At 41.0% G+C, this 24,273-nt stretch overlaps 2 protein-coding genes across 4 annotated transcripts in view; both read right to left on the bottom strand.

Annotated features, from left to right (window-relative positions):
* Positions 1-8,011: 8,011 nt before the first annotated feature.
* LOC127433094 (C3a anaphylatoxin chemotactic receptor-like) lies at positions 8,012-10,915 on the bottom strand. Its single transcript, XM_051684758.1, has 2 exons — positions 10,240-10,915; positions 8,012-9,519 (listed from the first exon to the last, which is right to left on the bottom strand). The coding sequence occupies exon 2, from the start codon at positions 9,487-9,489 to the stop codon at positions 8,455-8,457; it is 1,035 nt and encodes a 344-aa protein (XP_051540718.1). The 5' UTR covers positions 9,490-9,519; positions 10,240-10,915; the 3' UTR covers positions 8,012-8,454.
* A 128-nt stretch (positions 10,916-11,043) lies between these two features.
* LOC127433058 (adenomatous polyposis coli protein-like) overlaps positions 11,044-24,273 on the bottom strand; it is a 55,362-nt gene continuing 42,132 nt past the window's right edge. For all 3 annotated transcript variants that reach the window (XM_051684689.1, XM_051684690.1, XM_051684691.1), the window contains 8 exons: positions 22,239-22,337; positions 21,564-21,942; positions 20,805-20,900; positions 20,526-20,665; positions 20,361-20,438; positions 20,102-20,218; positions 19,769-19,983; positions 11,044-18,404 (listed from right to left, as the gene is read on the bottom strand). In XM_051684689.1, the coding sequence (XP_051540649.1) occupies positions 12,047-18,404; positions 19,769-19,983; positions 20,102-20,218; positions 20,361-20,438; positions 20,526-20,665; positions 20,805-20,900; positions 21,564-21,942; positions 22,239-22,337 (7,482 nt within the window). In that variant the 3' untranslated portion in view covers positions 11,044-12,046. The remainder of the gene's footprint in view (positions 18,405-19,768; positions 19,984-20,101; positions 20,219-20,360; positions 20,439-20,525; positions 20,666-20,804; positions 20,901-21,563; positions 21,943-22,238; positions 22,338-24,273) is intronic.

The raw sequence follows: 24,273 nt of genomic DNA, 5'->3' as shown, positions 1-24,273 counted from the left end.
GGTAAGACGCCTCTGACGTTGTCTGTGGTTCAGGAGTGGCTTAACAAGAGGAATACGACAACTGTTGCCAAATTCCTTGACACGTCTGTGTGGTGGCTCTTGATGCCTTGACCCCAGCCTCAGTCCATTCCTTGTGAAGTTCACCCAAATTCTTGAATCGATTTTGCTTGACAATCCTCATAAGGCTGCGGTTCTCTCGGTTGTGCATCTTTTTCTTCCACACTTTTTCCTTCCACTCAACTTTCTGTTAACATGCTTGGATACAGCACTCTGTGAACAGCCAGCTTGAATGTTTGTGGCTTACCCTCCTTGTGAATGGTGTCAATGATTGTCTTCTGGACAACTGTCAGATCAGCAGTCTTCCCCATGATTGTGTAGCCTAGTGAACCAAACTGAGAGACCATTTTGAAGGCTCAGGAAACCTTTGCAGGTGTTTTGAGTTGATTATCTGATTGGCATGTCACCATATTCTAATTTTTTGAGATAGTGAATTGGTGGGTTTTTGTTAAATGTGAGCCAAAATCATCACAATTAAAAGAACCAAAGACTTAAACTACTTCAGTCTGTGTGCACTGAATTTATTTAATACACGAGTTTCACAATTTGAGTTGAATTACTGAAATAAATGAACTTTTCCACGACATTCTAATTTATTGAGATGCACCTGTATATCATTGTCTGGGTAATCATAGAAGTATGATCTCTAATTGTAGAATTCCTTCTGTTGTAATAGAAGTAATCATTTACCAATTTAACTGTAACTGTAACCATACATTACTCTTTTACTTATACCTGGTGTATGTGTGGTTAAGTATGTACTTTTAAACAAAATATGTAGTCATTTAGTCTTGTACATTTTACATTTTCAATTCATACCTTCATTTAATTTTTACATGGATTTGGAGTCAGAAATTAATATATCAAATAAGAGGATATCAAATATAGCCATATAGTTTATTTTCCTTGTGTTTTACTTTATAGTTTTACTTTCCACTTAAGTGATGATTTCACAAATGACAGGAAGTCCTTGACATTAACTAATGGTTCTCTTTAAGAAGATGCAACAGATGCAGTCACAAGATGATTTCAACTCTTTCCTGTGAAGCAGTGGCTTGTGGTGGACTTGAAATGAGGAGACAGTGTGTCATCTCAGGGTTTGGTTTTTATTATTAGTTCAATGTTTTCATAGTTTAAAACTGATTTTTCACAACATAAGTAGGCCTACATAAAAATATATGATGTAAAAAAAGTCACATGCTTGTAAATGCAACAACATATTGACAAAATAACAAACTACTAAAAATGGCTGTTGTCCTATACAGTGGCAAGAAAAAATATCTGAACCCTTTGGAATTAGCTGGTTTTCTGCATTATTTGGTCATAAAATGTGATCTCATCTTCATCAAAGTCACAAGTATAGACAAACATAATGTGCTTAAGCTAACTTCCTGGCGGACAGCAGTGGTTCCTCCGTCCCCTGGCGGACGGCAGCAGCGAGGACTCCACGACAGCGCATCCCTCCTCCTTCCCGGGTTTTGGCACCAATGTAACAGGGTTCAAGGATGGGCAAGGAGGCGGGAACCAGCAGAGCAGTCAACATAACTTTAATGACATAAGTCAACTTAAACAAACAACAAACACAGCGGTCGTGTGTGTCTCTTTCTCTCTCTAACTGGCGCCTCTGGCTCGTCTTTATCCCCCTCCCGGCTGATTAGGACAATTCAGCGCCGGGCGTACATCCTCACGGACCAGCCACACCCTCCTCCTCGTCACAAATGTCTTTATTAAAAACATCCCATTAAACATTCACAGTGCTGTGGAAAAAGTAAGTGAACCTTGGATTTAATAACTGGCTGATCCTCCTTTGGCAGCAATAACTTCAACCAAGCGTTTCCGGTAGCTGCGGATTAGACCTGCACAACGTTCAAAAGGAATTTTGGACCATTCATCCTTACAGAACTGCTTCAGATCAGACATCCTAAGAATATGGCTGGTGTGAACGGCTCTCTTGAGGTCATTCCACAGCATCCCTATTGGGTTAAGGTCTTGACTCTGACTGGGCCACTGGATTTTATTTTTTTGAAGCCATTCTGTAGTGGATTTATTTCCATGTTTAGGGTCATTGTCCTGCTAACCTAACTTCTACTGAATATCTTGATAACCTTGGGAATTCATTTTCCCCCTTAATGATGGCATGCAGTCCAGGCCCTGAAGCAGCAGAGCAGCCCCAGATCATGATGCTCCCTCTGTCGTATCTCACCGTTGAGATGATGCTTTCATGTTGGTATGCGGTGCCCTTTTTATGCCATATGTTGAGCTGTGTGTTTTTCCCAAACAATTCAACCTTAGTTTCATCAGTCCACAAAACATTTTCCCAGTAGCATTGTGGAGTGTTAAAGTGGTCTTTGACAAACTTCAGTGCAGCAATGTTTTTGTTGGAAAGCAACAGCTTCCTTCATGGTGTCCTGCAATGGACACCATGCCTGTTTCATTTTTTCGGGATAGCAGACCCATGAACAAACATGTCAACCAGTTCCAATAATTCCTGCAAGTCTTAAGCTGCCACTCTAGGGTTCTTTTTTTACCTCATTGAGCAATCTGCGGTGTGCCCTTTGAGTCATCTTGGCAGGACGGCCACTTCTAGGGAGAGTACCCACAGTACTAAATCATCTCCTTATATAGACACTTTGTCTAACTGTGGGCAGATGAATAACTTAGCTCTTCGAGATAACTATGTAACCCTTCCCAGCTTTATACAAAGCAACAATTCTTGATTGTAGGTCTTCTGAGATCTCTTTTTTTGTGAGGTATGGTCCACGTCAGCAGGTGCTTCTTGTGAATAGCAAATTCAAAATGTTTGAGTGCTTTTTATAAGTCAAAGTAGCACTAACCCACACCTCCAATCTTGTTTCATTAACTGGATGCCAGGTTTGCCAACTCCTGACTTTAAATGAGCTTTTGTTGATGTCATTAGCCCAGGGGTTCACATACTTTTTCCAACCTAGACTTTGAATGTTTGAATGATGCATTAAATATGTACAAACACAATAATTTGTGCGTTATTAGTAAAAACACATTGTGTTTGTTTATTATTGTAACAGATGAAGATCAAACCAGATTTCAAGACAAATTTATATATAAATGCAGGTAATTCCAAAGGGTTTACATACTTTTTCTTGCCACTATATGTAACACATATTTTCCTTAAATCATAGTTTATTGTCCTATAATTTGAATAGGCTATGTAAACATATGCCCAAACAAAATGAACAATTATATGCATGTTAACTGCCATATATCAGACGGGAAGGCATATAAAGTACCTTTTAAATTACACTGTAAATAAGAATGAAATAGTTATTTATGTTAGTTTTTATATTAAAATAAGTAAGTTCATATTAAAACTGTTTAAGTCAAGTCAAATCAAAGACTAAAGTGTGTACATTGTATTATAATTATTTTTTTACATGGCCTCATACTTACAACAATACAGCAACAAACATATTTAATGTATATTTCATCTCTTCGCCTATTATTTTTATAATCATCTTTTTTTTGTTGTTGATAATTTGTCATCCTACAAGCAAGTGCTCAAGCGGCTCACTAGCACACCATTTCATATTTCAAGTCATTTCAAGTTCATTTTGATTTTGACGTGACCAAAAGTGTTGTTGTCCGTGTCGGTTAGTTGTGTACTGTGCAAATCGTTACTCCACTTACATCAGTTCGTCCCATTCATAGCGATCTTCAGAGACCAGCTGCGAGGACGAGAGCTCACATTTTGCAATATTTTATTACTTTTATTTATAACTATATATACAGTTGTTTATTTTTCTTACCCAAATTTTTGAGGAGGCACTGCCTCCTTTGCCTACTCAGCGAAATCACTACTGCTGTGAAGTCAATGCCATTTGCAGTCTGTATAGCCATGATGTATGCCCTTCATGTTGCAGCGGGGAAAGCTCTTACTGTGACCTGTGCCTATGCACGGAACCACAGCCCTGAGTATTCAGCCTTCTTGGGGACCTTTTCCAACGACATGGCTGGTTCTCTAAGCTGGACCCAATTATGTCAGGGGGTGGAAGGTGGAATAATGTTTCATCACCAGGTAAATCTTCACAAACAACAACTGCACCATATACTACTTCTTTACTCTATAACAATAAAAAATACACAAAAAAGTCAGACATCAAAAGCGTTCAGAAGAACGTGGAGGAAATGAGCGTTCTACTTGTGATATGGTCTTCTACAGTGATCCAAGATAAACTAGAGAGATCACAATGGAAAAAAAAAAAAAAAAAAAGAGTCCACGAAGATATGGTAGAAGAAATGATGCACACTGGCTTCAACTGGATGATTAACCAAATCATAAACAAATTAAAAAAAAAAATTATAATAATTGAGTGCGAAGGCCATAAGAAGGACCTAAGCAGATGTGACAGTGGACGGAGCAACAATTGCTTGGATACCGTCCTGCCAGCTAACTAACTGGGGCATTGAATTCAGCCAGTAACGCTCGAGACAAGCACAAAATTGCATGTGTCCTCTGTAACTGATCTCGGCAAGTTATTACATTTCTTTGTCAGCTTTCCTTACACTCTTCTCATCTTATTTTGTGCATTGTTTTGCTAAGTAAGGGAAATACCCACTTAGTTAGGAAGACAGCGGCTTCTGTCAAGTACACCGGTGGGATTCTCAACATAATATTATATGCTATGACAAAAATCCAAATAAAACCATCTTCTACACCAATGCTAATAACGATTCCACTGTTACGGTTTATAGTATTTAGCAAGTTAAGCCACATCAGAAAAGTTCATTACTGTATGTTACGCCATGCGCACACTACCTGTCGACTTCACTCGTCATCTTGAGTGTAGATGGCGTCTTTGACATGTCTCATGTCTCATTGAGCAATGTAATAATGTTGGATTGCATTAAATTGATTAAATATGTCCTTAAAAACAGAAGTAAAAGCAGGACACAAACACTGACGCACCATGTTTGTTTGTGAGCAGGTGAGGTAGTCACGTAAAACTACCATGTAGCCACGTAACCCGTTACATCACTGTTTGGTTCTCAAGTCAGTGGAAAAGCGAGGTCGTTTTACAATAGGTTACAGATTGCCCCGGCCGTGAACCAGCTGAGCACAGGCTCGGCACAAGAACCATCGCCATTTTAGTGGAAAAGCCTTATTGGAGACTCTAAGTGGCGCCGTGGTGGGGGTGCCAGTTGGGTACTCCATAGTTCTGCTGGGCGGCTTCAATGCCCATGTTGGCAATGATGGAGAAACCTGGAGGGGAGTGATTTGGAGGAACAGCCTGCCTGATCTGATCCAGAGCTGTGTTTTGTTATTAGACTTCTGTGCTGGTTATGGATTGGCCATAATGAACATCATGTTCATAAGTGTACTTGGTACCACAGCACCTTAGGCCACAGGTCAGTGATTTACTTTACTGTCGTATCATCAGACCTGAGGCAGTATGTTCTGGACACTCCGGTAAAGAGAGGAGCAGAGTCTGAGTGGACCCTGTTTAAGGCCTCCTTTGTGGAGGCGGCTGCCTTGAGCTTTGGCTGGAAGGTTGTTGGTGCCTGTCGGGGCGGCAACCCAAGAACCCGCTGGTGGACACTGGCGGTGAAGGAAGCTGTCAGGCTGGAGGAGGAGGCTTTTCAGGACTGGTTAGCCCATGGAACTCCGGACCCAGCTGACAGGTACTGGCAGGCCAGAAGGATAGCAGGCGCGGTGGCTGTTGAAGTGAAAACCCAGGTGTGCAAGGAGTTTAGGGAGGACATGGAAAAGGACTTTTGGTCAGCCTCAAAGAGGTTCTGGCAAACCGAAGTGCTTGAGCCATGCTCAGGCGTGGAAAGCAGGGTTTTGTCCAGGTCTTTGTTTGCTGGGGTAGGGAACTGCTGACCTCGCCTAGCGATATAGTCGAACGGTGGAAAGAACACTTTGAGGAACTCCTAAACCCGACCAACTCCTAAACTCCACCTCTGTGGAGGAGGCAGGGACAGAGGACTTTTGGACTTTCCCTGGAGTGAAAATTACTCCAGCCTAACTTTCCAACAGCATTTTTCTATAGCAATAATTCTATAGCACGTTGTAGCACTTTGAAGGTATTCTTCGCTTCTGGAGACACATCTTCTTTAGCATTCTCTGGGTAATCATAAAAGGTGTCATCTCTAATTGTAGAATCCCTTTTATTGTGATAGAAGTAATCATCTCTAAATATCTGATTGATCTTGCTTTGAGCTGAAAGCGTTCTGTTTATCCTGGTAATATAACATATTGTTAATGTCATGATGAATCATACTTAAAGTGATTGATCAGACAAGATGCTGACACCACCTTTAGAACATCATATAATTAGCAAATTGCTACTATTGACAATTTTTCTTAATGATAATAAATGTGCAATCAAATAAATGCACCTTTTAGTGGAAAGTAACAAAAAAGTGCTTTAATGTCATTAAAAATGACTCATGTCTTTGTTCGTTTAGTTATTTAGACAAAATCATGTTGAGTGACGTTCTTTTGAGTGGGAAGGTTAGTTTCAAAGTCCTATTTTTCTGGTATTGGTATATGCATCATCATCACTGCCTTGAATGTGAGATTTATCTGTCACATTTTTGACACGTTTTCCTGAATTCCTCAGAAGTCAAATTTCCAGTTAAAATGTTCCTCTTTTAATACACAATTCATTTACAGTATATGCTATCTAGTGCACACTTGGCCTATCAGTTACACTTCCTATCAGTTTTAAAGACTTGTGACATCTGATTGTAAGGCTTGTTGAATATGAAAATGCCATCTCATCTGGACATTCATAGTCATGCTGGTTTAGAGAGGCAAAAAGTGTTTAGCTTTCAGCTTGGTTCAAATTGAGTCCCTACTATTGCCAGTAAAAATTGTGCTTAATTTGTGATATACAAAGAAAAAATCCCGAGCCTATACTGTACTCTCTAAAAAAATATTTTATCCTATTTTTAAGATGCATTTCAATTTGATGACAAAATTCCATCAATTGAAATAATGTTAATTAATTAAATTATTTTATTGTATTAAAGATTACTCAGTTCAACTGGATGGAATTTTTAATGAAATTGAAATGTGTAAATCTTTAAATAAATACATTCAGTGTATCACACCATTAGGCTTTGTGAATTCTTTTGACTGTAGTCACATCTTCTACTACAGTACAGTCAACTCGCCATCAGAGGTCAGCATCTCCTGCTCATAAGAACTTTATGCATCACCTGTGACGTTTTGTCTTGAAGTTACCCAAGTCAGCTGTTGCTCAAGACATTTCACCACTCATCCATGTGGTTTCCTAGGTAATTAACATTACCCAAAATGACATCACAGTGACTCCCATAACTAGTGGTGTGCTATTTAATTGTGTGTGTGTGTGTGTGCTGTTTTTTTACTTAATATTTTATATGAAATTTAAGGTTTGCTTAGTTTGAAAAAACAAACAAACAAAAAAACTCTCTTTGTCTTTCATTGTTAGAATGTTCAAGTTCTAACATACAGCAATGATGTCACTGCAACATTTGCATACTGAATTGTGATTGGTCTTTTCTTTGCTACATTTATTTATTCTAACCATGTATATCTACCCAAATATTATAAGGTAGTAAATCTGTTATTCTAGTACAGTTATTCTGTTGTGAACTTGGTGTGTTTATCTTTTGCAGTATCAAAGATATTGCACCACTCATCCGAGCTGTGAAATGTTGATCAGATCTTTAAACCACAGATAGATACATGCAGTTCATTAGAATAACTCGGGCATTCTACAGTTACTTGGTTAACTGAGAATCTTCACAAACAAGAGTGAGTTATGATTACTTTTAGAGTTATCTACGTATGGGTCCCTAGCACGGGTAATAAATCCTTCAGGTCTTAGCTAATTGAATCACAATAACCTCTGCCTTTTGTTTTAATCAGTTTGAACTATTTACAACATAACCTACAAATGTAAAGACACCAAAAACTAGAGCCTTTCGTTTAATTTAATTTAGTTTATTTTCATCCTTAAGACCACACGCAATCAGTAAACACATTATAAACTTCCTCAAAAGCATTCAGCAATTGTCTAACAGCAGCATTAGTAGCACACTCATCTAGCTGCTAAGTTTGATTGAATTATATTAAAACAATATAATTTTTGAACATCAATAAAGGAAATAAAGGTAAAAAAGAAAAGAAAAAAGTCATTTAAACCCACTAAATCTCCATGTTTTTTTTTTTTTTTTTTTTTTTGCATATGGTTTAAATTCAGTGTTCTATACAAACATATAATATGAATTTATTAACTTCCTGCACAAATAGAACAGCAGAGGAGTGGAAGAGACACACTTCCTGCTATTGAAAAGTGCTGTGTTGCCTTTAGTTTCAGCTTTGAAAAAAGAAGGTACAAAGTGAATGCAATGCATACATCGGTTATTAACCTACATTGAGTGCATTTGTTGTGATTGGGTGCATTGTGGTATTTGTGTCCCCTCCTCAGAGAAAGCTCTTTCAAAAACACTTCTTAGAGAAAGCTTAAACTTCTCCTTAAAATCCTGCCCCATGAAAACATACAGAACCGGGTTCAGACAGCTGTTGCTGTATGCCAAAGAGACAGCCAATGGCTCCACGGCCAGTGCCACTGAGGAACTCGATTTTCCACCATATATTCGGATTAAATCCACAGTGTGGTATGGCAGCCAGCACAAAAAAAAGGCCACAATAACAGCCAACATGATGCGAAATGCTCGTCCAGAGTTAAAATGACTCCTGCCTAACTTTCGTGCAATGATTCCATAACATGTCGTGATGCATATGAGAGGAATCAAAAAACCAAACACAAACCTGATGATAGTCAGTTTTCCAGATGTATTAGAGCCACCTTCTTCATCACCATAAATTGTGCAGATTGTTATATTTAATTCATCATAAGTTTCCCTTAATATCATAAAGGGCAGGCTAAGGAGTAATGCCAGGACCCAGGCCGCTACACAGGATAACCGTGCAAGCATCAAGCTGCGATGGTTCTGAGCCCAAACTGGTGTGATCACCTGGGTAAACCGATCCAGACTAATCACGTTCAAAGTGAAGACACTGGCAAACATGTTGATAACTATAAAAGAGGGAAGAATCTTGCACATGACAGATCCATATGGCCAGTAATCGTCAAGAAGTATCTCCGCCACATTGAACGGTATGGAAAGGCAGCACAGGAGATCTGCAATCGCCAGATTGATAAACCATATCGTATTAACGGTCCTCTTCATCTTCATTCCAGCAATGTAAACAACAAAGACATTTCCTGGAACTCCGAGAAGAAACGTCAGGCAGTAGACAACCAGAGAAGTCACTCCCATAGAATTCATCACCTCTGAAGATGGCACACTTTCATTAAAACACCACAGACAATTGTCTCCAAAGGTAGAGTTCATTTCATTGTGATCGTAGAAGGGATTGTCTGTAAATGTCTGGTTCATTTTGCTGTGATTGAGCTTATGCTGTTAAACCTGTTAATATAACATTGTTAAAGTTATAACGTAAATCACATTTACTTACTCAGCCACAACATTAAAACCACCTGCCTAATATTGTGTAGGTCCCCCTCGTGCCGCCTAATCAGTGCCAACCCGCATCTCAGAACAGCATTCAGAGATGATATTCAATTGTACAGAGTGGTTATCTGAGTTAGTTTGAACCTGTCTGGCAGAGAATGGCCAGACTGGTTTGAACTGACAAAGTCTACGGTAACTCATATAACCACTCTGTACAATTGAATATAATCTCTGAATGCTGTTCTGAGATGCGGGTTGGCGCTGTTTTGGCAGCACGAGGTGGACCTACACAATATTAGGCAGGTGGTTTTAATGTTTTGTCTGATCAGTGTATATTTATTATGTATATTTATTATGTTATGCTGACAACATATTAAGAATATACAGTTAAATCAATGTATTATTATTGACAAGTTTGTCAATAATGCAATAATGCTACTTCTGGTGGACAGTTTAAAAGTGCTTTAATATAATTGAAATCATAGAACAAGTAGGTAATACCTCACTTATTAACTTCCACTTGGTGTACAGGTGGTTAAAAGCATACATTTACTGTACTTAAAAGCATGTATGTACCCACTAATATTTCAGTCTTACATGATCAATTCTTTAATGCATACAATACTTTGATGTTTGTAAATCAGATATTAATGTCATACAAAAACTTGTACTTACCTCACTGGCCCCTCGTTACTAGCTGGAAAGGGGTGTCCCGCAAACTACTTTAAGGCAGAACCACAGGAAATGACTGGGCAGTTCTCAAAATACCAATTTGATTAAAAGAAAAATCCAAGAATACTGCAGCTTGTGCGAATTGCAGGAATAATTTCCATATAAGACAATTTAATTTTCAATATTCTATCCAATAATCTATATGTAGATAATAATCATTACAGGACACAGCAACACAGGCATTCTGATAAAATGAAAAAAGGACTGTAGACCAAAACTGCAACAAGATGTCACAGCTGCAGAGATTAGCAACTTTGCTTAATGCAAATGTAATATGTGAGAGATGATATACAAAAATGCAGTACCAAAACAAACAGCAATTTCCAAATTAGTTGATAAGACAATAACAAAATAGGACAGAACTCATCCTAAATATGGTAAGATCATCACTACGTGCCTACATGCATTTACAAAATGAATGCCAACTGTTTTTGTATAGTCATCATAACTGATGGTGACAATTACATTTCTGAGAACTGACTGTATGTGAATCAGAAAATTTGTTTGCCATACCAAATTAGATGAGTAATTGGTTTAGACTAAATGACCCAGATGTATACAATTCTGTCTGAATGTTTTTTAAGACACCCTAAAAAAAAGATTACATTATTTGTTTGGGTTACTTTATTTTTTTGACTAGGTTCAGGGGTCTTAAAGGCATCTTGTTGGGTTAAACATTTTTGTTTTCCAGATAAACATCCTTAAAATGAATACAAATTGTGGAATAATGCCAGATTCACAAAAAGGATAGTTTATTTTGTTTATTTACTATATTTTATTGGAAATATCTTGTAAACATCAATCTGCCCACTTTATTGCATGAGAAAAATAAAAACTCAAAATGTGATTATTTACAACGTGGTTTTGGCAAAACGGTTTTATCTAATTATGTGCTTAAACAGTTACCAAATAATAGGGGAAGCAAAACGGCTTTCAAAAAGGTACCAACACCAAAACCTACAGGAATAATTTAAGTTTTAAACATTACTTCAGTCCTTTCAAGAGTACAGTTTCATTGAAAAGACACACGCCTCACCTGGCAACAACTATACACAAACAGCAGAGCAATGAATTTATGTTTTATATATATATATTCTATGTTGACCATCAATATCATCATTCAACAGTTCCGAGGGTTATTTCTTGCTTTTTAAAGAGCACACAAAAAAGTGTAAAATGTTACACTACAGCTATCAGTACAGGTCATGTGTCCACAGAAATGCTTATCTATATAGGAAATACTATACCACTGAATTGGTGCATGCAAGGAGAAAATCCATTATGCAACGTACAATATGCAACAGTAAGAATGAGTTTAACATTGGAATTAATGCAGGTTTACAGTTTTTTATCTAAAAAAATTAAATGCATTAGTATTCCAGAAGTCCACCAGAAGTTTAACAACATCCAAAATATTCCACCTTTAGCTGTTATCTCGTAAAGTCAAGCAAGATATGGGATCCTGATGTGCGGTTAAATTAAATATATACATAATCAAATCTGTACAGTACAAATTGTCAGTTGTCCTAACGTCCTCCCTGTTGTTTCCTCTATGGATTTGAAGCCAACATTTGCTGCCACGATATAACAGCAATAAACCAGCCAGAATGTTGCCAAACACAGGACTATGATAAGTTGTACGACAGTGTCCTTTGTTTCTACAAAAGCACAAAGTAACTTATAGAGTCTGTTTTAAGTGTTTTCTGGCTGTGATCATAAAGAGTACGTTCAAAAACTGGGCCAGAAAGTCTTACACAGAGGTGACAATGTAGGATCCACTTTCGGTCGTGTCTCCTTTAGTGTCTCTCTTTTTTACGTTGCTTGTAACAGGTGTTGGGATTTGAGATGGTCTAGGTGTTGTGCTGTCGGTACTGCTCTTTCTAGGGCTTGGCGTGTAATTGAAAGGACTTACCCTAGCGGCCACGGCACCACTAGGGGAGCTGTGTTTGCTAGAATTGCTTGAGCTAAATGGAGTGCGTTCAGCAACTGGAAATTCATGTATGTCTGTGCCAGTGTTTGGGTTACTTGAAGGCTTGATGTCAGTGACTTTTTTATCAAGAGACTCACTACTCCTGAGCAAATTCAGATTAGTTTCTGAGCCCAGATGACACAGAGCTGCATTCTCATTTGCTGGTGGCTGTTTTGAGTGTAATTCACTTGAGTCCCTGTCACAAGGAAGCCCTTTGATTGACTTTAAGTCAATAACAGGAGGTGTGTTTCCTGTGGGTGATTTACTAGACCTTGGATTGTTTATGGGACAGTCTTCAATTCTCACCCAGACGTCTTCCGTCTTGGACATAGCAGCACCCATTGAATGAGCAGCATCACCAGTTAGATCTGGTAAGTCTAATGTCATAGAAGGTGCAATTTCACTCTCCTTCATTTTCCTCCATGTTCCTTTCCGTTCAAGGCCCCCCGATTTTTGAGGTGGATTAGTGGGTTGCCGCTCATCCTCACTTCTGCCCTTTTCACTGGACTCAGAAGAGGCAGAGAGAATGGAAGAGCTGCTGCCAGTTCTTTTCCAAGTGCCAACTCTTGGGAGAGAAGATGAATGTTTGCTGTGCTCCCTTTTCCATGTCCCTGTCCTGTTGATTGGGAGCCTGGATGGACTTTCTGAATGGGATCGGGAGATGTCATGTCTTCGGAGTGACTTGCCATCACTGTTCTCGGCAGTGTTTTGACTGGGGGGGGACTTTCTCCATCCGCTTCCCTGGTAGGGCAGACTAAGTGACATATCTGGTAAGGATGGACTAGATACTGGTGTCTGTGATTGGCTTGGAGAGGAAGGAGACAAGGACTCAAAGGAGGCAGACTCTTCTAATTTCCTTTTTAGTGTTGGGCTAGGGGCTTCTTTGATAAATGTTGACTGACGAACAAGTCCAGGTTTCTCAGACCGGTCAGACTCACTTCCACTTGACTTTGTGGATGACATTCTGGACAAATCCGCCTTTTTTGAAGGGCCTGTGGCTCCACACTGATTTAGAATTTTTGAGGCAGATTCACTTCTAGGAATTCCACTAGCACTTCTTGGTAAACCACTCTGCTTTGTTGGCGTTTGCTGGCTCAGTTGCCTTCCTGGAGAAGTGTAAGCCATGCGGCCAGATCCTGATGACTTTGCTGAAGCAGCAGTGGGAGAGGCAGTACGAGGCATTTGAGATAATTTATTAAAGGAGCTAAGACCGTTCCTACCCGGTGAGACAGAGGCATGGCCAGGAGACTGCATGGGCCTTGTTAGAGATTGCTGAACTGGTCTAGAAGGAGTGGAGTCTCTGGACCCTGATCGAGACGAAGCTTTACTTGACCCTCCCTGAGCAGATTGAGGATCCCTGGCAGGACAAGGTTCAGAACTTGCTGGTACTTTCATGGCTCTTGGAGAGTTTCCAGGACCTGGTGCTTGGGAAGGTGGTTTTGACATCTGGCCACGTGGAGGGGGCTTTTTAGGAACTGGACTGGTGCTAGGAGAGCTGCTTCTCACACCAGGAACATGAATCATTGTCCTGCCTCTAGAGATCACGGGCGCTTGAGCTTGCCTGTGCTGAGAGGACATGCTTTCAAGACTTGGTCGGGGCTTTCCTGTGATCGGGCTTTTGTACACTTTTTTTCCTCCTTTCAGGCTCTTGGCTGATTCCTCCTCTTTCTTTTTTGCCTCTAAACTGCTTTTTTCACCAGGTTTTAGTATTCTTGGCCCTTTGTTTGCAGCAGGCTTATTGTCATCTTGATTTAATGGAAGATGGAAAGGTGACCCAATGGAGATGCCAGATTTTAGAGAGAGTATAGAGTCTGAATCAGAGGAACCTTGTCTGGAAAGACTGGCTGCAGCTTGATGAAGACTGCTCACAATAGAATTAGCACCCTCTTGAATGGCTTTCCAATCAAATGATTCAGAGTCTGGTGATAAGGCTTGCTCTGAAATAGGACTGTGAGTGTCTGTTAGATCTAACATAAGATCTGGTTCCTCTGCTAAAATGCCATCAGCCAACATGCTTTTGTCTTCCTTAATCCCTGGTTCCTCAGACTTATTTCTCTGTGGTTGTTTCTTTTTCTTTGGCATTGCAGAACTGATGCATTCTTGTAGAAGGTCATCTTCTGAATCAATACTGAGAGAGCTAAGAGAACTATTTCTAGAGAAACACACAGGGGTGTCTTCCACATGAAATGCTTTTGGTGCATAACCAGAGGCTGGTGGCCTTGGTACTTCGACCTGGGTTTCATCATCTTTGTGTGAGCAGTCTTTGTTGTTGTTTTCTTGGTCAATGTCACTAAGTGAACTAAGTGATGAGTTTCTTGAGAAACATACTGGTGTGTCTTCAATTGAAAACTTTTGTTTTTCATCGCACACTGCTACTGTATTTTCTTTAGGTGCTTGTGGAAAACTTCCAGATTTATGAAGAGGTTTTGTTGGCGCTGTCTGAAATGCTGGTACCCTGTTGGTGCTTACTGGCTGATCTATAGTGAACTTCAAAGGTGGAACTTTTCTTTGCTCTTTATTTTTTCGCAGCTCAGACTTTTCCTTGGACAAGTCCAGATCATCATCCTCAAAGTCAAGTGAACTTAGTGAATCATTGCGAGAGAAACAATAAGGTGTTCCCTCAATTGGTGTGTAATGATGCGGAGAGTCAAAGGCAAACCCAGGACGTGTTCTCTCCTCAGCATTAGCAGGCTTATCTGCAAACTCTATTGTGACTACTTTGGGCTCTGGCTTTTTGGTTTCTTTGTTTTTATATGGATATGATGCCGCTTCTGGCATGCCACGAAGCGCCTCTGGCCTTTTGAGCATCCTTGCTCTGTACTCACTGCTTTGTGGCATGGGTTTTACAGGAGAAGTTGGCTTTTTCTTTTCCAAGTCTTGCTGAACTAGACTGCCAGGGGGAATACATGGATGCTGAGCCTGATTAGACATTTTCTGCACTCTGAATGGCTTGTGAATTTTGCCTTTGGGCATCGCAGAATTTATGCACTCTGCCAGAATATCATCCCCTTCATTCTCAGCCAGAGCAGATTGTGTGGGAGATGATACACTGGTATCATTAGTCACTGCACTTTTCCCCTCTGGTAGTGTGTCTCGTCTTGGACCAGATGCTTCTGCATGGAGAGCTGATGTTTCAAGACCTGCCAACTCATTTGGGGGTGAATCAATAGTGAGGTCACTGAGAGATGTTGCTGTGGAAAAGTTAATTGGTGTTCCCTCAACACAGTATACCCGTGGCATTTCCTCACCGTGAGCTAGAGTCACATGCTTCTGCTGTTGTCCTCTACTTTGAGTGGGCAACAATTTATAAACAGGGAGCTGACTTGGTTTATGAGCCACAGGTGGGGGTATCCTTGAGCTGTTTGTAGGCGATTGCTTTTTGGGTTTTCGTGATGATTTTGTTGGCATTGCAGAGTTAATGCAAGCCTCTAGAATCTCTATGTCATCATCGTCATCCGAGTCATCTAACATGTCCTTTCCAGCTTCAGATGTTGATAGTGGTTTCTCCTGAACTTTGGGCTCTTGAATTTCTTCATTCTCAAGCTCCACCTCATTACTATGGTCATCTTCATGAACTGGCGGCATTAGCTTTAGCTCAATATCTTTCTGAATAAAGGGTTCATCTAAACTAAGTGCACTAAGGCTTGAAGCACAAGAGAAGCCATCGGGAGTGCTTTCTGTGGCAAAATGTAAAAGAGTATCATTATCTGGAAGAACCTGCACTTTTCGTACAGCAGCACTAACAACTGTATGCCTTGGAGGAAAATCCTGTTTTTCAGAGTGTGGTGGCACTGTAACTTTTTGTTTTACTGATGAGGATCGTGGTGGTGGAGGTGGGGGTGTCTTACTACGACTTGGAGGCATTGTTTGTCCAGGGCTATCAGGCAAATCACTTGGGCTTATAATTCCACTGACCATCCCACTGCATGGCTCACTTTGCACAGAACTGGCAATGGAATGACTCTCAAAACTGTCAAGGGAGCTGACAGATGTACATCTGCTGAACATGAGAGGAGTCTCTTGTACGTAGTGTTCAGGAGGGCTTTTGGGTGTTTGGGCACCACTTTTTGATGGCGATTTCGCACCTGATGAAAAATCCACTGTTTTGTGATGCCTGGAGCCATCTCCATGCCCCAAGTGTCCCTGATGTCGTGGGGGTTTTATACGGATATAATGCACTGATGACTGGCTCTCAGCAGTGCTTTGGTCTGGTGCAATGCTACTAGTGGATTCCTTTTCTGATATAGGCAGACTAGGGTAGTTAGTGGCCGAGTTGGCATTACGCTTGCAGATTTCCATTTCATCTTCTTCTGAGGACAATGACGATAAAGAGCTACCACGTGAGAAACATATGGGAGTGTCTTCCACACAATATGTCTGTAACGTTTCTTGATTTATTGTAGGAGCCTTGCAGGTTGGGTTCTTCTGAACTGCTCTAGTTGGTCCTGATCTGCTTTGAGCAGACGACGGATGAAGCTGTTTTTGCCTGCCCTGATTCTTTACGGATGCCACAGAGGAGGAACTATCTTGGCTTAAATGGTCTTTGACAGAGCTCTGGGTAGAAGATTGCTTTGAATGACTAAACATGGGCTTCTTGGAGGAAGCATCAGGATATTTCAAACTGTAATCAATTGGCTGTTCTATGTGGTGATCCTCATTGTATTTCATGCTGTAATTTGAAGTTTGTTCATCGAGCTCTTCTTCCTCTGAATAGCGCTCACTGTAGTTTGTTGGTTTATCAACTGTATAATCATCAACAGTGCAGATGGTTTGAGAAATCTTTTTGTTAAGTCCATGATTGGAGCTACTGTTAATTTGTTCATTGGAGCCCCTGGACCTAAAACCAGGCATGTCCTGTTGGACAAACCTGGGTTGGTACTTTTTCAGTTTGTCTTCTCCCTCACTACTGCCTTCGGTGTACAAGGGGTATCCTGGGCTTTGGGATCTTGGTGGTTTCTGATCAGGCCGTTTCATTTCATCATCAAGGAGCTTAGGCCTTGCCCACCTTTCATTCTGGCTAGGGCTTTGTCGACCAGAGTTGAGTTGTTCATCTGAATACTTCAAACTGTAGTTGATAGGTGTGTCCAGATCTCCATTGTCATCTTCCATGTGATTTGCATTGTGTATCTTATGGGCAAGGTCCGCTGGATATTTCCTATAAACGCAGCATTTGCCTTCATCATCTTCTGAGTATGAGTCCACTGATGGCTTCATTTGACCCCTTTTACCATAACCATCAGTGCTGTTGACACTATTCAGACTGTCATTCGATGCTCTGTACTCCAGTTTGGGCATTGGACACGGTCTGCCTGACGGGTCAGTTTTGCTGTAGCTGTAAACGTTTTGGTGATTATGCACAGCAGTCTGACGTCTGGTCATGTCATCTTGCACTGGGTGAGGGTCTGGCGTGGATCCTGCAGTTCTATCATCCATACTTAAGTGCATGCTTTGCACTTCCTCCATAACCACTGCAATTTGAGCTGCAGTTGTAGGTATCTGCAACATTCGCTTGGTAGGTTCCGGATCTGGATGGAACCCCCTTCGCTCCCGATCTAGACTTCTGTCCTTCTCAGCTCTGACACTTTCTGCATTTCCTCTATTGTCTCGAGATGACGGACTTGAGAGGACTGGGGTGTTCATATAAGGTGAACGAACACTGACTCCGTTAGGGCTATAACCGTCTGACCGACAGACACCATCATAGTCACCATAGGCATTTTGCTTGTGTCTTGGCCTGGCCTTGTGTGAGGCCTTTGGGCTCAAATTGTCAATGTTATCAAAGGTTTCAGAGAGTTGCTGTGCATCGAGTTCTTCAAATAGTGCTTTCTGTTTTCTTACATGGAGGGAAGGCAAACTGGATCCAGGGGACATTATGTTGGCATCCTTATATTTGGCAGGCCGATTGGCCATGAGGTTTCTCAAAGCAGCCGCACTTCCCATAGCTATCATCTTGTGCTTTGAGTGAATGAGGTTCTTCAGCATGCTAACCGCACCCATGTCCCATAATGCCTCCTGATCTTTTGCATTGCGAGCAGAGAGGTTCCACAGTGTTCCACAGGCATTGCTTACTATTGTCAGACTGTGTGATTTAAGGTGTTGAAGAAGAGTCTGTAGACAGCTGTTTTCCCTCAATATTTGCCTGGAAAAGAGAAAGGAAAAGTTTAGTTGCTATTTGGACACATTTGACTCTAAATATATATATATATATATATATATATATATATATATATATATATCACTATATTGCCAAAAGTATTCGCTCATCTGCCTTTAGACGCATATGAACTTAAGTGACATCCCATTCTTAATCCATAGGGTTTAATATGATGTCGGCCCACCCTTTGCAGCTATAACAGCTTCAACTCTTCTGGGAAGGCTTTCCACAAGGTTTAGGAGTGTGTTTATGGGAATTTTTGACCATTCTTCCAGAAGCGCATTTGTGAGGTCAGACACTGATGTTGGACGAGAAGGCCTGGCTCGCAGTCTTCGCTCTAATTCATCCCAAAGGTGCTCTATCGGGTTGAGGTCAGGACTCTGTGCAGGCCAGTCAAGTTCTTCCACACCAAACTCGCTCATCCATGTCTTTATGGACCTTGCTTTGTGCACTGGTGCACAGTCATGTTGAAACAGGAAGGGGCCATCCCCAAACTGTTCCCACAAAGTTGGGAGCATGGAATTGTCCAAAATCTCTTGGTATGCTGAAGCATTCAGAGTTCCTTTCACTGGAACTAAGGGGCCAAGCCCAGCTCCTGAAAAACAACCCCACACCATAATCCCTCCTCCACCAAACTTCACAGTTGGCACAATGCAGTCAGACAAGTACCGTTCTCCTGGCAACCGCCAAACCCAGACTCGTCCATCAGATTGCCAGATGGAGAAGCGTGATTCGTCACTCTGGAGAACGCGACTCCACTGCTCTAGAGTCCAGTGGCGGCGTGCTTTACACCACTGCATCCGACGCTTTGCATTGCACTTGGTGATGTATGGCTTGGATGCAGCTGCTCGGCCATGGAAACCCATTCCATGAAGCTCTCTACGCACTGTTCTTGAGCTAATCTGAAGGCCACATGAACTTTGGAGGTCTGTAGCGATTGACTCTGCAGAAAGTTGACGACATCTGCGCACTATGCGCCTCAGCATCCGCTGACCCCACTCTGTCATTTTACGTGGCCTACCACTTTGTGGCTGAGTTGCTGTCATTCCCAATCGCTTCCACTTTGTTATAATACCACTGACAGTTGACTGTGGAATATTTAGTAGCGAGGAAATTTCACGACTGGACTTGTTGCACAGGTGGCATCCTATCACAGTACCACGCTGGAATTCACTAGCTCCTGAGAGCCGCCCATTCTTTCACAAATGTTTGTAGAAGCAGTCTGCATGCCTAGGTGCTTCATTTTATACACCTGTGGCCATGGAAGTGATTGGAACACCTGAATTCAATTATTTGGATGGGTGAGCGAATACTTTTGGCTATATAGTGTATATATAAACGTCCTCTACCTGTGGTCCTCATTTGTGGCGATGAGGCTTGACACGTTTCTCAGGATGCCGCCACCACTTTCTATTATGGCTAGGGTGTTGGTTTGGCTTCTGTATGTTAGAGTGCTCACTAAAAAGGCCAAAGCCCCTGGAACAGTACAGATATCAGCTTTGTTTTCAGTGCAATGAGCTGATAGGTTCCAAAGGGCACTCAGGACACTTTTTAATGTGGATTCCTGTAAGGATACACAAGTACAAGGAGGAGTAATTTCTTTAATGTGTTATCGAGTGGCCTTTTTGGATTCTTACATTAATTATTAAAGAATTTATTACAGAATTTCAGAGACACCTCACCTTTTGAACTTCTAAGGCACACTCCATCAGGGCCCTAACACTGCCAACTTCTCGTAAGATCTTCTTACTGTTAACATCAGCTCGCCATGACAGGTTCCTCAAAACACTCGCGATTACCTGAAGCAGATGTAGCATATCTTAAGTGCATATTAAGATAATTCTGAATTATTCCAAAAAATTATTCTGAATTATCCACTAGCCTAAAATATGGCTGAAATATTTAATGTGATACACATGCAAGTTCCTAACAGTGGTGTACCTGTTGTAGGTCCTCACTCTCTGACTTTAGCTGAGCCACCATTGCCCTCATGCAACCTTTCATGGAACAAAGCGTAGCCTGCCGGCATGACAGAACAAATGTTACAATGAAATTATTCAAAAGTAATCAATGAATGGCTATACATATAACAACGAGATAACTTGCCTTGTTCGCTACATCTCCAAAAGTTAGATTAGTAAGAGCCATCCCAGCATATCGTCTTAGCGTAACACTGTAGTGATCATTAGTAAGACCGTAAATCTCACAGTCAACTTGCAGCAGCTCTCCAATCGCCTGAAGTCCACCTGCACAAACATTGCATTGAAGCATTTAGCCAATGACATTTAGATTTTTCATTTCTTCAAGGTCTAACATGAATAAAGCGATGGACAGGTTTCACTCATTACAGTTTTATGGTTAAATCAATAAGTTTGGAAAACATACCAAGTTCATTCATTGCATGTCTGTGTTCTTCATCAAAGGACAACTTCATGAGAACACAAACTGCTGGGCAAATCTGATGCTCGACGGGAGAAGGCACTGTAATGAAAGCAAAAGTTAATGAGGTCAAACAGTTACACATGCATTAATTATATACAGTACATATCCACTAAGAACAGTTATGTAATCATCCATTAAGCTCCTACCCACCAGACTATTTGATTTGAATAACATCCATAAATGAATAAAGAGTCATCTATAGGATAAAAAAGAAATTATAGACATTCAATGGCTTTTTTTTTTAAATACATAGATAATACAACTCAATGACGACACTTGAGTTGTACTCAAAATTGCTGAAATTGAAAGAGCACCAATTTTAAACAATGTTCACTACACATTTTCATGAAAAAGTCATTAACAACGTGAAAATCAGAGTTCAGAGTATCCAAAGAGATCAGAGTTTATTTTCCACTGACAAGGCTGGTAGTAGATTTTGGAACTGACAAAATGGGGAGGTAATGGTGCTGATAGTCCAAAAATGGCCAAATATTAGCCAATTTAACGGCCTTGCAAATATTTATTGATCTATCACTGCTTATAAAAACACATGCATATACTATGGGCATAATAAAACCCCTATTCCACTTTAAGAAATGCTTATAGATCTAAAAATGAGGATACTACAAGACATCTCGTATCCTTCTTGTGATATTCCTTAAGACAATACAGGAGACAAGTTTGAGATAAACCAGGTCTTACTTGGGTTCTTATCCTGGTCTACACCACGCTCATGACTCTCCTGCCACTCCCAGCAAGTCTCGCAGTATGCCCGGATCTGCTCCAGTAGGTGGAGCACCCGGATCTCCCGTCGGCCGCGCTTGTCATCGGGCTGTGAATGGATAATGTTATGCAGGGCAGCGCTAGCTCTCGCCCGGGCCTCTTTGCTGCCCCGAGAATTTCCAAGCAACACAGAGTCCTTGTCGTTGCCATGGAGAAGCTGGATGAGCAGCGGCAGGCACCCGGATTGACGCATGGCAATGCAGCTGTCCTGAGAACTCGACATGGCCAGGAGCGTCCGAGACATGTCGTCTTTATCATGAGTCCCCAGCATGGACAGCAGAGAGTACACCATTTCAACCTGCATATAACACAACACAACAGGCTTTAGTGTCGAGCCGTGAAGCGGTGGATTGTGCACCTGCTCAGGACATATGAGAGCTGTTGGCTCATGTGGACCTAGGTTCAAATCCCACTGTCAACCCTACTTTCTAGTCTACACTCAAAAAAGCCCAAAATAAAAAGTATCCTAGGATCCTGATTAAACATCTACTAAAGCAAAGCATGTTACCAATACACTTTCAACTGATGTCTTTGCAAGTCATTTTAGTCTTGAGAATTAAACTACCCAATAGAGTAAGTTTAGCACTAGCTTACCTTAGTGCCAAGATGACTAGTCAATCGACGTGGGACAGAATAACTTCCCGTGCTGCTCATCTCACTGACTGTGTCGTGATCGACTCGAGAACTTGAGCCCTGTCAGCCAAAATACAAATGGTAGATTCAAGCATTTTGTGATCTTATTATGCAACAAATCAACAACAAAAGCAGGATCTATTCTGTTTACATCTATTTAGTTGGGCTGGGTATCCCCAACTACCTCACGATACACCGCGCAATATATATATTTCAATTTAATACACTTCAATGCAACATGAGCTATGTTATATATATATATATATATATATATATATATATATATACACACTATATATGCTATATATTTTTTAAAGCTTTTTGAAAATGCCCCAAAACATTTGTATTATGTAAATATACAGTGCTATGGAAAAGTATTTGCCCCCATCTTGATTTCTACTGTTTTTGTTTATTTTTCATACTAAATTGTTTTAGATCTTCAAACGAGATATAATATAAAATAAAGGCAACCTGAGTAAACACAAAATACAGTTTTCAAATATATATATTTTTTTTTAAAAGTTATCCAACACCTATAGCACCCATGTGAAAAACTACCTGCCCCCTTAAACTTAATAGCTGGTTGTGCCACTTTTAGCAACAACAACTACAACCAAGCGCTTCCGATAACTGGAGATCAGTCTTTCACAATGCTGTGGGGGAATTTTGGCCCACTCTTCTTTGCAGAACTGCTTTAGTTCAGCCACATTGGAGGGTTTTTGAGCATGAACTGCCCATTTAAGGTCCTGCCACAGCATCTCAATCGGGTTCAAGTCAGGACTTTAACTAGGCCACTCCAAAACTTTAATTTTACTTCTTTTGAGCCATTCAAAGGTGGACTTACTCCTATGCTTTGGGTTATTGTCTTGCTGTATAATCCAGCTGCGCTTGAGCTTCAACTCACGGACTGATGACCGGACGTTCCCCTTTAGGATTTTCTGGTAGAGAGCAGAATTCGTGTTTCCCTCAATTATTGCAAGTCGCCCTGAAGCAGCAAAGCATCCCCACACCATCACACTACCACCACCATGCTTGACCGTAGGTATGATGTTCTTTTTGTAGAATTGTTTGATTTAAGTCAGTTGTAACGGGACCCCTGTCTTCCAAACAGTTCCACTTTTGACTCATCAGTCCACAGAACATTCTCCCAAAAGGATTGAGGATCATCAAAGTGTGTTTTGGCAAAATTCAGGCGAGCCTTAATGTTCTTCTGGGTTAGTGGTGTTTTTCACCTCACCACTCTTGATGAGCCACACTTCCATGGATGGCATTTTTGGCCAGTGTCTTTCTGATAGTGGAGTCATGAACAGTGACCTTTATTTATTTTTTTTTCCTCCCCAATTTGGAATGCCCAATTCCCAATGCGCTCTAAGTCCTCGTGGTGGTGTAGTGATGGTGGCGGAGACCGTCAACCCATGCATCTTATCACGTGGCTTGTTGAGTGCGTTACCACTGAGATATAGCGCGTGTGGAGGCCTCACGCCATCCACTGCGGTATCCACGCACAACTCGCCACTCGCCCCACCGAGAGCAAACCACATTACAGCATTCTCTTGGAGGTTACCCCATGTGACTCTACCCTCCCTAGCAACCAGGCCAATTTGGTTGCTTAGGAGACCTGGTTGGAGTCACTCAGCACTCCCTGGGATTCGAACTCGCGAACTCCAGGGGTGATAGTCAGCTTCTTTACTCGCTGAGCTACCCAGGCCCCCAACAGCGACATTTATTGATGCAAGAGGGGCCTGCAGTTCCTTGGATGTTGTCCATTGGCTTTTTTGTGACTTCCTGGATGAGTCATAACTGTGCTCTTGGAGGAATTTTGGAAGGTCAGCCACTTCTGGGAAGGTTCACTACTGTGCCAAGTTTTCTCCATTTGGAGATAATGGCTCTCACTGTGGTTCTTTGGAGTCCCAGAGCCTTTGAAATGGCTTTGTAACCCTTCTCAGACTGATGTATTTCAATCACCTATTTCCTCATCATTTCTGGTATTACTTTC

Source organism: Myxocyprinus asiaticus, chromosome 42, assembly GCF_019703515.2.
Source record: "Myxocyprinus asiaticus isolate MX2 ecotype Aquarium Trade chromosome 42, UBuf_Myxa_2, whole genome shotgun sequence".
NCBI classification, from domain to species: domain Eukaryota; kingdom Metazoa; phylum Chordata; class Actinopteri; order Cypriniformes; family Catostomidae; genus Myxocyprinus; species Myxocyprinus asiaticus.
The sequence above is the reverse complement of the archived record's forward strand: the minus strand, read 5'-3'. Positions and strand labels throughout refer to the sequence as shown.